The 15475-nt window shown below is 35.7% G+C and overlaps 1 protein-coding gene across 6 annotated transcripts; it reads right to left on the reverse strand.

Moving 5' to 3' along the window:
• Positions 1–33: 33 nt before the first annotated feature.
• LOC130162107 (MAGUK p55 subfamily member 3-like) lies at positions 34–15189 on the reverse strand. Of its 6 annotated transcripts, XM_056365653.1 has the most exons (16): positions 10811–11025; positions 9809–10526; positions 8800–9191; positions 6644–8726; positions 6463–6537; positions 5759–5955; positions 5614–5678; positions 5095–5112; positions 4714–4755; positions 3444–3509; positions 3043–3201; positions 2780–2860; positions 2015–2108; positions 1684–1792; positions 846–965; positions 34–705 (listed from the first exon to the last, which is right to left on the reverse strand). In XM_056365653.1, exons 7-16 carry the CDS (start codon positions 5660–5662, stop codon positions 526–528), a joined length of 918 nt encoding a protein of 305 aa, XP_056221628.1. In that variant the 5' UTR covers positions 5663–5678; positions 5759–5955; positions 6463–6537; positions 6644–8726; positions 8800–9191; positions 9809–10526; positions 10811–11025; the 3' UTR covers positions 34–525. The 6 variants fall into 6 exon arrangements, with proteins under 6 accessions (XP_056221628.1, XP_056221630.1, XP_056221629.1 ...); XM_056365655.1 differs by lacking the exon at positions 10811–11025 and adding an exon at positions 14531–15189 and having other exon boundaries at positions 6644–9191; positions 9809–9906; XM_056365654.1 differs by having other exon boundaries at positions 6644–9191; positions 10994–11038.
• Between the last annotated feature and the right edge of the window lie 286 nt (positions 15190–15475).

A 15475-nucleotide genomic window follows, 5' to 3' on the forward strand; every position in this document is an offset into this window, starting at 1 on the left:
CGGGTAACTGTAACACAAGCATAGGTTCCAGCATTGAAAAATTAGACATCTGCAGAGTTTTATTTTCACTTTACAATTATATTTATTAGTTTGACATGTTCAATATGGCACTTCAGTAATGTAGTGGATGTCTTTCAGTATTGATCACACAAGTGCAGATGCTTTCTTTAGGAACATTGTCCTGCATGCATGTACTTCATGCCCGTCAGAGCTGTTATACTGCCACTGCACTATTTAGATACACAGTATGTACACCAGCCTGTGCCTGTATGACTTAAGTTACAGTGATCCATGTAATCAGAACCGCTTGCTTCATGTTCAGACTGATGGAAAAAAAAGCAGCTTTCAGTCCTTGCAGATGTTCTTTTATGATAGTGACTCAACTCACAAACCTGTATCTGTGGAATGGTTATATGGCAGTAAACACTGGATCACTCCCAACATTCAGAGGCTCCCAGCAGTTTTGTCTGTCCTCGCTTAGCGGTCCACTTTCCGATATGAAGCAGTCAGACTCAGTTAAGCGGACTAGCTCCTCACCCAGGACACAGGCACCCACTGAGGTTCCATCTGCACCCTCTCCAGTACGACCTGGAGCTCTGCTAAGGCACTGACTGGATCCTCCCTCACCAAGACATAGTCCACCCAGTGGCCATAGCACTCTTCCATCCGCTCTGCCGACTGCTTCATTTCCTGTAGGTCCTCCTCCTATTTTGAAAAAGAGGGAGAGATGTAGATTCAGAGCATGCACACAGGTGGGGAAAACTTCAAAGTAACAAGTTAAATTTCTTCAGGAAAGGCTTCAAGTAAACAATTTATGTTCTTCAAGGTATTTCCATGGAACTCACCGTGATCCCTAAGCTGAGAGAGGAAGAGGAGCCAAGCTGTTTCTTTTGAGTGAGATAGATGCGAGGCCGTGCAAAGATGATGAAAGGCTTGAAGTCAGCGGTACGTAGAGTCTTCAGTGCCTGAATGTGGAGGAGAATAGCATGTATGGTACTTAGAAGACAAGGGGCTCATCATTTCTAGACTCTACAGTAGATGTTAAATGTTTTCTCCTGTCTTAGTGTAACAGACATGTAATGCAACTAAGTTATCAATGATTATACTTTTACAAGACATTTAGGCATGCAAAATAAAAAAAAACGACTCTTTAAACATTAACTATCCTTAACCTTACACAAGAACCAGATGTGGCCCGTAGAACTTGAAGCTGACAAGAGTCTGAGGGTGAAAGCACCCTTCAGCTCGGTGAACTAAAAGCTCTGCGATGTAAGCTGAACCCAGACTTTAGACATGACGAGCAGAATCTTAACATCTCTAATTTAACTGTCAGAGCAGTGATGCTAAAACGTGGGAACACAGAGCTTCTGTTCTTCACTAATTAAAATCCTTTCAGCTGCATTATGTATGAACTGTCAGAGACTTTTAATTAAGACAGATAAAATGAGCTGCAATAATCTTTAGTGTGATAAGATAAAGTGAGGCTGACAATCTGTTCATCCTGATCTGAGGTTTTATGCCGGCAGATGGATCCAAGAAATAAGGGGGGGAGGTCACTTGAATTAATTTAAATGTAAAGAAAAAAAATCCACTACATCACATGTCTAATATATAACCCTGTGTCTATGCTCCAAGTCCTGCCAAGTGAATTAAAAATACAGGGGCTGCAATTTAATTACTGACCTCTGGTTGCACATCCACTAGACAGACTTTGTTTTGATCCAAAACTCTATTGATGGACTCCAAACTGGTGCCGTACAGATTATCTTTATATTCCCCATATTCAATAAACCTGCAAAAAAAAAGAAAGAAAACAGTGCCATTGTGAACTATTCAGAAAAAGAAATGCCAATAATATTCACTGGCTGAACAGCTTAGTAACAAGTAATTAAAAAAATCTGGATAGCTTAAATTAATCACTTTCTTGTTGACAGGCTGAAATCTTTAATATACAGCAAACCTTTTATTTAATTGCTTGGTTTACAAGATAGTCTTTTCAGTGTTGAATACTTACTTGCCATTCTGGATGTCTGCCTCGAAAGCCGCTTTAGTGATGAAGTGGTACTCCACTCCTTCTCTCTCGTGACACTTCCTGGCTCGAGTGGTGTCTTCAGGCCACATGTTTAAAAACACAGCCAGCACAAGGACAGGGTGAGGAGGAAAAAAAAAAGAAAATTACTGAACGTTTGCATTCTCTCTGAAAACAGAACAGAACAGAACCTGTCCTCATTGAAATATCAAGCTGTTTTTAAATCAGAATGATCTAGGTGGCGTATAAATTATTGTTTTAAGTAACTGAAATGAAATTCATTAATTGATGATCCATTAACTAATCACAAACTGGAATTCATGATACAACCTGCATTAATTCATGCATTAACTCATCATGAAGGTTTTGTAGGATAATAAAGTAAATTAGAGGCTGTGCAAAACTAACGTCAGTACTGTCCACTCCAAAAAAGCGTATTACAGCTGTTAATACTAGTGATGAACAAAACTGATCCATGCAAGAGAGGACAAGACAGGTGAAAATGTTTCCACACCATAGCTCATTTCTCTTGGTGTAGCTTTGTGTGAAATAAGCTCTTGGGGAGAGGGGACAGCAGTAGATTTATGTTACTTGTATCCTTGATCACCAGCATTACAGAAACTAGGTCCTCAGGTGAAAGCCACAGCATCTTTAACCACTGACACAAAGAAATTCCTGCATCTCCAAACTGACTGCAGAGCAGGTGGGGCGATAAAAAAAAGCTAGAGAGAAAATAAAAAACAAACTCACGAGGCACAGCCAAACCGTAGTGTCGAGGATTCTCAGCTATCACCTTCTGTTTGAGCTCAGTGATCCGAGCTCCCAGGGAACCTGTGACCGTACAAATAATAGACAGTTATACAAGATGATCATGTGCTGGGAATATACCTGCATGCAAAACATAAAACAATATTTTTACTTTACTGCCATGCTTAGTGTAACTTTAATAGCAAACAGTCCTAAAAATACAAGTGCAGTTTCTTCAATGTCATCAAACCCAACAGCTGACCTACCTATCAGTACTATAAGGCGAGGCCTCTCACTGGGGCGGGGCAGGTATTGTGTTACTTCTTCATAAATCAGAAAGTCTGTGTGATTAGCATCTGGAGTGTGAGCTTCTCCTGGTGCAGACTGGCGATCTTTCTTGAGGCGGAAACTTCTGCGCAGGCTGGCTGTTGTCCAAGACATGCAAGTACAAATGTAAGATGTTCATACACTAAAGCCCTCTGAAAGTCTATTGCAAGATCACACTGCCACTAAGAAAAAAAGTTAATGGAAGAGTGAACTAAAAAAATCCAGTACAGTGAAATAAGTGTATCTCACTCTCCCTGATTAAAACTTCAAATCCTGTGTGTACATTATATCACAAAACACAGACACACTGAACACCACCAAAAGAAATCAGTAAGAGTACCTGAGTAAAAATCCCATGAGAAAGCATGGCCACAGAAGGCAGGGGCTGCCTTACTCTTGGGAGAAACTACAGCTCATATTAGACCATTTATTCAACCAGCTTACTGTGTAGAATAGAAGCTTTGAAGCCATGCATGCTACGGCTACCTCACCACCAAACATGAACAAAGCACCTTTAGCATATGGTGGAAGAGGAAGAGAGGCTGTTTGCGAAGCACAATGAGATAAATGAGCTGCCACAAAGACACTGGGAGAAGCTCCGTGGTTATAGCGTACTGCACAAAAAGCCTGCCAGTGTAATAAGCAAGCACACAGATTAAGTGCTGGGCTTTTACACAAAGTGAGGGCCATGAAAATGTACCCACAATAAACAGGCTGCCACTTATCAGTTCCTGACACAAAAGCCATTTTAAACCTCTACAGTTTTCGCATTATTGTCCAATCACACTAATCAAACCAAAATCATCACAGTTACTTCACTAAACTCACTACTCGCCTATTGTGCTCGATAGGATCCAAATTACAAGTTTATTTTAAACTGTACATATCTTGTTCAATTTTGTTATGACATTTGATAAAAAATATAGTATCAGTGTGACTATACCATGCTTATGTCATTTTGCGCTGAGCATAAAGAAAAGATGAACTAACAAAGCTGTGACACAGCCACTTAAAATGGAGCGTTTACATGCTATGTCAAACGTACAGTCTCATATTGGATTGGGAGATCAATATTCTGACGGACACTGGCAGATCTGAAGTGAAGCTGTGTGTGAGATTTTGGTCAGAATGGATCTGTATGATTGACAAATGATGTGAAGATGAGGTCCAGATCAAAATGGCTGTGGTAAAGCTTTAAGGCACAACAACTCCATAGAAGCACAGTCACATTAAGGTAAGAGCAGCCAGGAAATCTGATGATGAACAAACTGGTAAGATTACTAACTAACTGGGCTGGGAGGACAACAGTGGATCAGGTCAGGTGTGGGTGAAAAAAAAAAAAAAAAAACTTTCTCGCTATGTTGCATGGTTTTTAAAAAGAAGATAGAGTGCTGTGGTGAGGTGTTATATCTGCTGTTAAGTTCAAAAAATAATACCAGCATTCATCTACCCTGACCCTCAAATCACAACCAAAGCAGCACAAAGCAATCCACCACAACACCTCAACGATAGCTTGCAGTTTCTAAAAGAAGGGATGGATTAGCACACAGATACAGCAGAAATGTGATGTTGCAGTGATTAGGATAAACTCATTGATTGTGCCTCCTCACCTATGTCCTTTCCATTCAGAGCACCATCACTGTCACAGTCTTCTGTAAGATGGCAAGCAGGAAGAGAAGACAGGGCAAGAGGAGGGAGCAGAGGTTGATGTTGAGGGTACTTTAATGTGCAGAACACAGCAGGTTAAGTGCAGTAACTATGACACACAGATGGGAGGGTTTTGTTGGTGCAAAGACAACTGTAAAGGCTAAAAACAAGGGCAAATTGTGTGTGAGGGAGGGGATGTGGGGATGGGTTAACAAGAATCTATGTTTCTGTGAGTCTCAGGTGGGCTTGCGGATAAGAATACCATGGAGGAATTCGACCATGAACACATGTAGTCAAGTCCAGGGATGAGAGATGTGCTCTAACATGAGGGTTTGTCTACATACCTCTCTCAGCACGATCATCTGAGGACAGCAATGCAAGGAATAACACACAGTATCACTGTAGGGTGTTAACAGAATACCACACACCACTGTTCTGCGCCTCCTAATACACATGACTATGAGGTTCACTTTCTCAAATTCACTTTCATTGTCTTCCAATTGTTGCATCTAAATTGCATCTGTGCATGGAAATACATTACCCACTTCTCTGCTTTTCTTGATCTCCTTTTTGAAGCTTAGTGAGAATTTAGCTTTTATGCAGATGGATGCAAGAAAAGAACTCACCCAAACCTCTTTGTTTCACTTAACTGTTTAAAATTGGATTAGAGAATGATACAATGGATTACGTTTTTGAGCTTAACCTCAGATCCCCTGTTCCCTTTACATGATCTCTTTCTGTATCTCATTGGTTGGATTAGATTTGACCTGCAATACAAACTGTATAGATCTAAGCTTATTGTACATTTGTGGGTTTAAGGTTAGGGAAAATGGCCGTGATTGCAGAGGTAAAATAAGGCTTACATGTAGGAGTTTTTGGAGACACAGGAGCAGGAAAGGAACCCATTTTCATCCTGTATCTTAGGCGCCTGAGGAAAAAAAAGATTTATTATTGATCCAATAAAATGTAATCAGTTATTTATGTCACAGCTGATCTGATGCCGACTACCTCTCCTGGAATTGTGTGGAGGGGATGAGGGCGGCGCGTAGGTTACAGTCGCCCACCTTCTTGGCCTGCCACCAAGTGGTGTCTTCCTGGCTCACCACCTGGAGAATGTCTCCCCTCTTAAAAGGAAGTCCTGCCTCTTGGCACGGTGTGGCCTTGTCATCAAAAGGGGTATAGTCAAACAAAGCCCGAAGGTAGACCTGAGGGATGCAGGGATATTCTGTCAGCAGTGGTAATTTTCAAGAAGTAGTTCCACATTTTGGGAAATACATTTATTCACATTCTTGCTTGGAGTTCAATGGGAAGATCGATACCACTCTCATGACTGTCCATTAAATAAGTAGTAGGTGGATTTTGTTACCTTTGGACAGAGTCTCGCTAGCTGTTTCCCCGTTTTCAGTCTTTATGCCAGTCTTTAACCGACTGCTGCCTATAGCCTTATATTTAATGAATGCATATGAGAATGGTATAAATCTTCAAATCTTATCCTCAACAAGAAAGCAAATCTCCCAAAAATATTGAATCCTTTAATAAATTCATCAAAAGATAATTAACGAGTGCATTGTCATTGATAAAAAACACAACAAAACTCTTATTAAAAACATCAATCATAAAATAAAATAGATATCTTTTCCCAGTTTTTTTTGGGGGGGGGGGGGGGGGGTTCTGAAGCAAACTGGCTGTGTATTTAGACAGGAAGTCCTCACCCTGCTTTCCTTCAGTTTGTCTTCCTCTACGACAGCTGGAATTATTTTGAGTGTGATGGAGCCTTGAGACTGGGACTGATCAAAAACATAAGAGTAGCACTGTCATCCACTGTATCCACAGTAATCATCAGTATCTGAACTAGCATGATGCTACATGGAAAAGCTTTTTTTTCCCCTTTACCAAAATCTGACTTATTTCATCTGGCCTTTTGTGGGTTATCAGGTTTCCGTTGACCTCTCGAAGCTCATCCCCTACATGCACCAGACCTGGAAACACAAACACAACACAACCCACAAAACAAATTCATTGAAAACAAAGCGAAGGAAAATCCCAGTATGTGTTGTACCACTAAGAGTATTTTTTTGAGGATCATGCTCAGATGTGAACAAAAAACAAACAATTTTCTGTTGGCAAAAAGTTGATAACATCTCCATGGCAACAGCCAGGAGCAACCCTTTTTGGTAATCTCAAAATATGCAATCTCGTGGCACTAATCTCAAGGATTTGATCTCTGTTAACAGTTCATGTGGTTACACAACGTAATCTCCTCACTTCCCTTTCAGTGTATCAGTAGTGATGAGAAAGTTCGACATATATGAGGCGGATTATTTTCGTATTGCACTTTGCTGCAGTCAGGCAAAATAAAAGAAGACAACTGATCAAGGGCGTAGGTTTGCATATAGACGGTAGGGACATGTCCCTACAGACATTTGAGTGAACTTGCACTATGTTTGGAGTGAAGTCATATTAAGTCATTCAAATGTGCCCTCCAAGAGGGTACGACTCCAAGACAACCAATTTGGGCATGCTAGTATTTGAATGACTGAAAGAGTGGGGGCTATCCGAAGGTTCACATCATGTGAGAATATCAGTGGTAAGATCACCAGAAAAACGTTAACTGATGTTATTTTGTTAGCAAGCATTAACTAGCAAGGTAACCATGGCTTTTGTCTTCTGTAAAATAGCAGTCAGGTTGCTAGCAGGAGTAGACATAAAATGCTGGATATATCAAAAGCATGAGTTTTATTTCTGCCAAAAACTCCCAAATAATGATAGCATGAATACCATGACTTTTTTTTTGCCTTACTGTATTATGACATTTGTATACCTTACTATATTGTGACTTTTTATGCCTTACTATATTGTGACTTTTTATGCCTTACTATACTGTTTTTGTCTTACTATACTATGTTGTTCTTATGCCTTACTGTACTATGCTATACTATGATGTGTATGACATTTTTATGCCTTACTAAATTGATGTTTTTACGACTTTTCATGCCTTCCTATACTGTGTCGTTTTTATGACGATTTATGCCTTACTATACTATAACATTTTTATGACTCAGTATTCATTGACTTTTTGTGCCTTACTATACTATGTTTTTGTCTGACTATTCTATGAAGTTTTTATGCATTACTGTAGTATGAAATTTTTACGCCTTACTGTACTATGCCATTTTTACGATTTTTCATGCCTTCCTATACCGTGTCGTTTATATGCCTTAGAATACTATGCTGTTTTTATGACTTTTCATGCCCTACTATACTATGCCATTTTTATGCCTAACTATAGTATGACTTTTTATGCCTTACTGTACAATGCCTTTTTTACGACTATTCATGCCTTCCTATACTGTGTCGTTTTTATGACTTTTTGTGCCTTACTATACTAAGAAAACCGGTTAAGGCAGAGGCCGCCCGCCCGCCCTGAGCCCGGTTCTGTTCAAGGTTTCTTTCTGTCATGAGGAAGTTTTTCCTCCCCCATCGCAAAGTGCTTCCTTATAGTGTCAACTGTTGGTTTTCTTTCTCTAATACAGTAACTCCTCGACCTTACCCTGTAAAGTGCTGTGCGGTCATTTATATTGTGATTTGACAGTATGCAAATAAAATTGAATTGAAATTTAATTATATGTTTTTGTCATTTTTATGCCTTACTAAAGTGTGACATTTTTATGATGTTTTGTGTCTAACTGTACTATGACGTTTTTATGACTTTTTATACAATGACCTTTTCTATGCCTTACTATACTATGATGTTTTTTATGGCTTTTTATACCTTACTATACTATGAACTTTTATGCCTTGCTATACTTTGACTTTTTTATGCTGTTTTTATGACTTTTTACTATACTATGACCTTTTTATGGCTTTTTATGCCTTACTATACTATGACCTTTTATGCCTTACTATACTATGACGTTTTTATGCTGTATTATGCTATGCTGTTTTTATGACTTTTTATGCCTTGCTATACTATGACCTTTTTATGAATTTTCATGCCTTGCTATACTATGACGTTTTTTATGGCTTTTTATCCGTTACTATGCTATGACCTTTTTATGACTTTTTATGCCTTACTATACTATGACCTTTTTATGCCTTACTATACTATGCCCTTTTTATGCCTTAGTATACTATGACCCTTTTTTGACTTTTTATGCCTTACTATACTATGACCTTTTTATGACTTTTTATGCCTTACCATACTATGACCTTTTTATGCCTTACTATGCTATGACCTTTTTATGACTTTTTATGCCTTACTATACTATGCCCTTTTTATGCCTTAGTATACTATGACCTTTTTGTGACTTTTTATGCCTTACTATACAATGACCTTTTTATGACTTTTTATGCCTTAGTATACTATGACCTTTTTCTGACTTTTCATGCCTTACTATACTATGACGTTTTTGTGACTTTTTATGCGTTACTATACTATGACCTTTTTATGGCTTTTTATGCCTTTCTATTATACTATGACCTTTTTATGACTTTTTATGCCTTACTATACTATGAGGTTTTTATGCTGTATTATGCTATGCTGTTTTTATGACTTTTTATGCCTTGCTATACTATGACGTTTTTATGCCTTACTATACTATGACCTTTTTATGCCTTACTATACTATGCCCTTTTTATGCCGTAGTATACTATGACCTTTTTGTGACTTTTTATACCTTACTATACTATGACCTTTTTATGACTTTTCATGCCTTGCTATACTATGACGTTTTTATGGCTTTTTATGCCTTACTATGCTATGACCTTTTTATGACTTTTCATGCCTTACTATACTATGACCTTTTTATGCCTTACAATACTATGCCGTTTTTATGCCTTAGTATACTATGACCTTTTTGTGACTTTTTATGCCTTACTATACTATGACCTTTTTGTGACTTTTTATACCTTACTATACTATGACCTTTTTATGACTTTTCATGCCTTGCTATACTATGACGTTTTTATGGCTTTTTATGCCTTACTATACTATGACCTTTTTATGACTTTTTATGCCTTACTATACTATGCCCTTTTTATGCCTTACTATACTATGACCTTTTTATGACTTTTTATGCCTTACTATACTATGACCTTTTTATGCTGTATTATGCTATGCTGTTTTTATGACTTTTTATGCCTTGCTATACTATGACCTTTTTATGACTTTTTATGCCTTACTATACTATGACCTTTTTATGCCTTACTATGCTATGCCCTTTTTATGCCTTAGTATACTATGACCTTTTTGTGACTTTTTATGCCTTACTATACTATGACGTTTTTTAGGGCTTTTTATGCCTTACTATGCTATGACCTTTTTATGACTTTTTATGCCTTACTATACTATGACCTTTTTATGCCTTACTATACTATGCCCTTTTTATGCCTTAGTATACTATGACCTTTTTGTGACTTTTTATGCCTTACTATACTATGACGTTTTTATGACTTTTCATGCCTTGCTATACTATGACCTTTTTATGACTTTTTATGCCTTGCTATACTATGACCTTTTTATGCCTTACTATACTATGACCTTTTTATGACTTTTTATGCCTTACTATACTATGCCCTTTTTATGCCTTAGTATACTATGACATTTTTGTGACTTTTTATACCTTACTATACTATGACCTTTTTATGCCTTACTATACTATGACCTTTTTGTGACTTTTTATGCTTTACTATACTATGACCTTTTTATGCCTTACTATATTATGCCCTTTTTATGCCTTACTATGCTATGCCCTTTTATGCCTTAGTATACTATGACCTTTTTATGCCTTAGTATACTATGACCTTTTTGTGACTTTTTAGGCCTTACTATACTATGACGTTTTTATGACTTTTCATGCCTTGCTATACTATGACGTTTTTATGTCTTTTTATGCCTTACTATGCTATGACCTTTTTGTGACTTTTTATGCCTTACTATACTATGACCTTTTTATGCCTTACTATACTATGCCCTTTTTATGCCTTAGTATACTATGACCTTTTTGTGACTTTTTATGCCTTACTATACTATGCCCTTTTTATGCCTTAGTATACTATGACCTTTTTGTGACTTTTTATGCCTTACTATACTATGACCTTTTTATGACTTTTTATGCCTTAGTATACTATGACCTTTTTCTGACTTTTCATGCCTTACTATACTATGACGTTTTTGTGACTTTTTATGCGTTACTATACTATGACCTTTTTATGGCTTTTTATGCCTTACTATTATACTATGACCTTTTTATGACTTTTTATGCCTTACTATACTATGACGTTTTAATGCTGTATTATGCTATGCTGTTTTTATGACTTTTTATGCCTTGCTATACTATGACGTTTTTATGCCTTTTTATGCCTTACTATACTATGACGTTTTTATGCCTTACTATACTATGCCCTTTTTATGCCGTAGTATACTATGACCTTTTTGTGACTTTTTATACCTTACTATACTATGACCTTTTTATGACTTTTCATGCCTTGCTATACTATGACGTTTTTATGGCTTTTTATGCCTTACTATGCTATGACCTTTTTATGACTTTTTATGCCTTAGTATACTATGACCTTTTTATGCCTTACTATACTATGCCCTTTTTATGCCTTAGTATACTATGACCTTTTTGTGACTCTTATGCCTTACTATACTATGACGTTTTTATGACTTTTCATGCCTTGCTATACTATGACCTTTTTATGACTTTTTATGCCTTGCTATACTATGACCTTTTTATGCCTTACTATACTATGACCTTTTTATGACTTTTTATGCCTTACTATACTATGCCCTTTTTATGCCTTAGTATACTATGACATTTTTGTGACTTTTTATACCTTACTATACTATGACCTTTTTATGCCTTACTATACTATGACCTTTTTGTGACTTTTTATGCTTTACTCTACTATGACTTTTTTATGCCTTACTATATTATGCCCTTTTTATGCCTTACTATGCTATGCCCTTTTATGCCTTAGTATACTATGACCTTTTTATGCCTTAGTATACTATGACCTTTTTGTGACTTTTTATGCCTTACTATACTATGACGTTTTTATGACTTTTCATGCCTTGCTATACTATGACGTTTTTTATGTCTTTTTATGCCTTACTATGCTATGACCTTTTTATGACTTTTTATGCCTTACTATACTATGACCTTTTTATGCCTTACTATACTATGCCCTTTTTATGCCTTAGTATACTATGACCTTTTTGTGACTTTTTATGCCTTACTATACTATGCCCTTTTTATACCTTAGTATACTATAACCTTTTTGTGACTTTTTATGCCTTACTATACTATGACCTTTTTATGACTTTTTATGCCTTAGTATACTATGACCTTTTTCTGACTTTTCATGCCTTACTATACTATGACGTTTTTGTGACTTTTTATGCGTTACTATACTATGACCTTTTTATGGCTTTTTATGCCTTACTATTATACTATGACCTTTTTATGACTTTTTATGGCTTACTATACTATGACGTTTTTATGCCTTTTTATGCCTTACTATACTATGACGTTTTTATGCCTTTTTATGCCTTACTATACTATGACCTTTTTATGCCTTACTATACTATGCCCTTTTTATGCCGTAGTATACTATGACCTTTTTGTGACTTTTTATACCTTACTATACTATGACCTTTTTATGACTTTTCATGCCTTGCTATACTATGACGTTTTTATGGCTTTTTATGCCTTACTATGCTATGACCTTTTTATGACTTTTCATGCCTTACTATACTATGACCTTTTTATGCCTTACAATACTATGCCGTTTTTATGCCTTAGTATACTATGACCTTTTTGTGACTTTTTATGCCTTACTATACTATGACTTTTTGTGACTTTTTATACCTTACTATACTATGACCTTTTTATGACTTTTCATGCCTTGCTATACTATGACGTTTTTTATGGCTTTTTATGCCTTACTATACTATGACCTTTTTGTGACTTTTTATGCCTTACTATACTATGACCTTTTTATGACTTTTTATGCCTTACCATACTATGACCTTTTTATGACTTTTTATGCCTTACTATACTATGACCTTTTTATGCCTTACTATACTATGCCCTTTTTATGCCTTAGTATACTATGACCTTTGTGACTTTTTATGCCTTAGTATACTATGACCTTTTTGTGACTTTTTATGCCTTACTATACTATGCCCTTTTTATGCCTTAGTATACTATGACCTTTTTGTGACTTTTTATGCCTTACTATACAATGACCTTTTTATGACTTTTTATGCCTTAGTATACTATGACCTTTTTCTGACTTTTCATGCCTTACTATACTATGACGTTTTTGTGACTTTTTATGCGTTACTATACTATGACCTTTTTATGGCTTTTTATGCCTTACTATTATACTATGACCTTTTTATGACTTTTTATGCCTTACTATACTATGAGGTTTTTATGCTGTATTATGCTATGCTGTTTTTATGACTTTTTATGCCTTGCTATACTATGACGTTTTTTATGGCTTACTATACTATGACCTTTTTATGCCTTACTATACTATGCCCTTTTTATGCCGTAGTATACTATGACCTTTTTGTGACTTTTTATACCTTACTATACTATGACCTTTTTATGACTTTTCATGCCTTGCTATACTATGACGTTTTTATGGCTTTTTATGCCTTACTATGCTATGACCTTTTTATGACTTTTCATGCCTTACTATACTATGACCTTTTTATGCCTTACAATACTATGCCGTTTTTATGCCTTAGTATACTATGACCTTTTTGTGACTTTTTATGCCTTACTACACTATGACCTTTTTGTGACTTTTTATACCTTACTATACTATGACCTTTTTATGACTTTTCATGCCTTGCTATACTATGACGTTTTTTATGGCTTTTTATGCCTTACTATACTATGACCTTTTTATGACTTTTTATGCCTTACTATACTATGCCCTTTTTATGCTTTAGTATACTATGACCTTTTTGTGACTTTTTATGCCTTACTATACTATGCCCTTTTTATGCCTTAGTATACTATGACCTTTTTGTGACTTTTCATGCCTTACTATACTATGACGTTTTTATGACTTTTCATGCCTTGCTATACTATGACCTTTTTATGACTTTTTATGCCTTGCTATACTATGACCTTTTTATGCCTTACTATACTATGACCTTTTTATGACTTTTTATACCTTACTATACTATGACTTTTTTATGCCTTACTATACTATGACCTTTTTGTGACTTTTTATGCCTTAGTATACTATGACCTTTTTATGCCTTAGTATACTATGACCTTTTTGTGACTTTTTAGGCCTTACTATACTATGACGTTTTTATGACTTTTCATGCCTTGCTATACTATGACGTTTTTTATGTCTTTTTATGCCTTACTATGCTATGACCTTTTTATGACTTTTTATGCCTTACTATACTATGACCTTTTTATGCCTTACTATACTATGCCCTTTTTATGCCTTAGTATACTATGACCTTTTTGTGACTTTTTATGCCTTACTATACTATGCCCTTTTTATGCCTTAGTATACTATGACCTTTTTGTGACTTTTTATGCCTTACTATACTATGACCTTTTTATGACTTTTTATGCCTTAGTATACTATGACCTTTTTCTGACTTTTCATGCCTTACTATACTATGACGTTTTTGTGACTTTTTATGCGTTACTATACTATGACCTTTTTATGGCTTTTTATGCCTTACTATTATACTATGACCTTTTTATGACTTTTTATGCCTTACTATACTATGACGTTTTTTATGCCTTTTTATGCCTTACTATACTATGACGTTTTTTATGCCTTTTTATGCCTTACTATACTATGACCTTTTTATGCCTTACTATACTATGCCCTTTTTATGCCGTAGTATACTATGACCTTTTTGTGACTTTTTATACCTTACTATACTATGACCTTTTTATGACTTTTCATGCCTTGCTATACTATGACGTTTTTATGGCTTTTTATGCCTTACTATGCTATGACCTTTTTATGACTTTTCATGCCTTACTATACCTATGACCTTTTTATGCCTTACAATACTATGCCGTTTTTATGCCTTAGTATACTATGACCTTTTTGTGACTTTTTATGCCTTACTATACCTATGACCTTTTTGTGACTTTTTATACCTTACTATACTATGATCTTTTTATGACTTTTCATGCCTTGCTATACTATGACGTTTTTTATGGCTTTTTACGCATTACTATACTATGACCTTTTTGTGACTTTTTATGCCTTACTATACTATGACCTTTTTATGACTTTTTATGCCTTACCATACTATGACCTTTTTATGACTTTTTATGCCTTACTATACTATGACCTTTTTATGCCTTACTATACTATGCCCTTTTTATGCCTTAGTATACTATGACCTTTGTGACTTTTAATGCCTTAGTATACTATGACCTTTTTGTGACTTTTTATGCCTTACTACACTATGCCCTTTTTATGCCTTAGTATACTATGACCTTTTTGCGACTTTTTATGCCTTACTATACTATGACCTTTTTATGACTTTTTATGCCTTAGTATACTATGACCTTTTTCTGACTTTTCATGCCTTACTATACTATGACGTTTTTATGACTTTTTATGCGTTACTATACTATGACCTTTTTATGACTTTTTATGCCTTGCTATACTATGACGTTTTTTATGCCTTTTTATGCCTTACTATACTATGACCTT

This window comes from Seriola aureovittata, chromosome 21, assembly GCF_021018895.1.
Source record: "Seriola aureovittata isolate HTS-2021-v1 ecotype China chromosome 21, ASM2101889v1, whole genome shotgun sequence".
NCBI lineage: Eukaryota > Metazoa > Chordata > Actinopteri > Carangiformes > Carangidae > Seriola > Seriola aureovittata.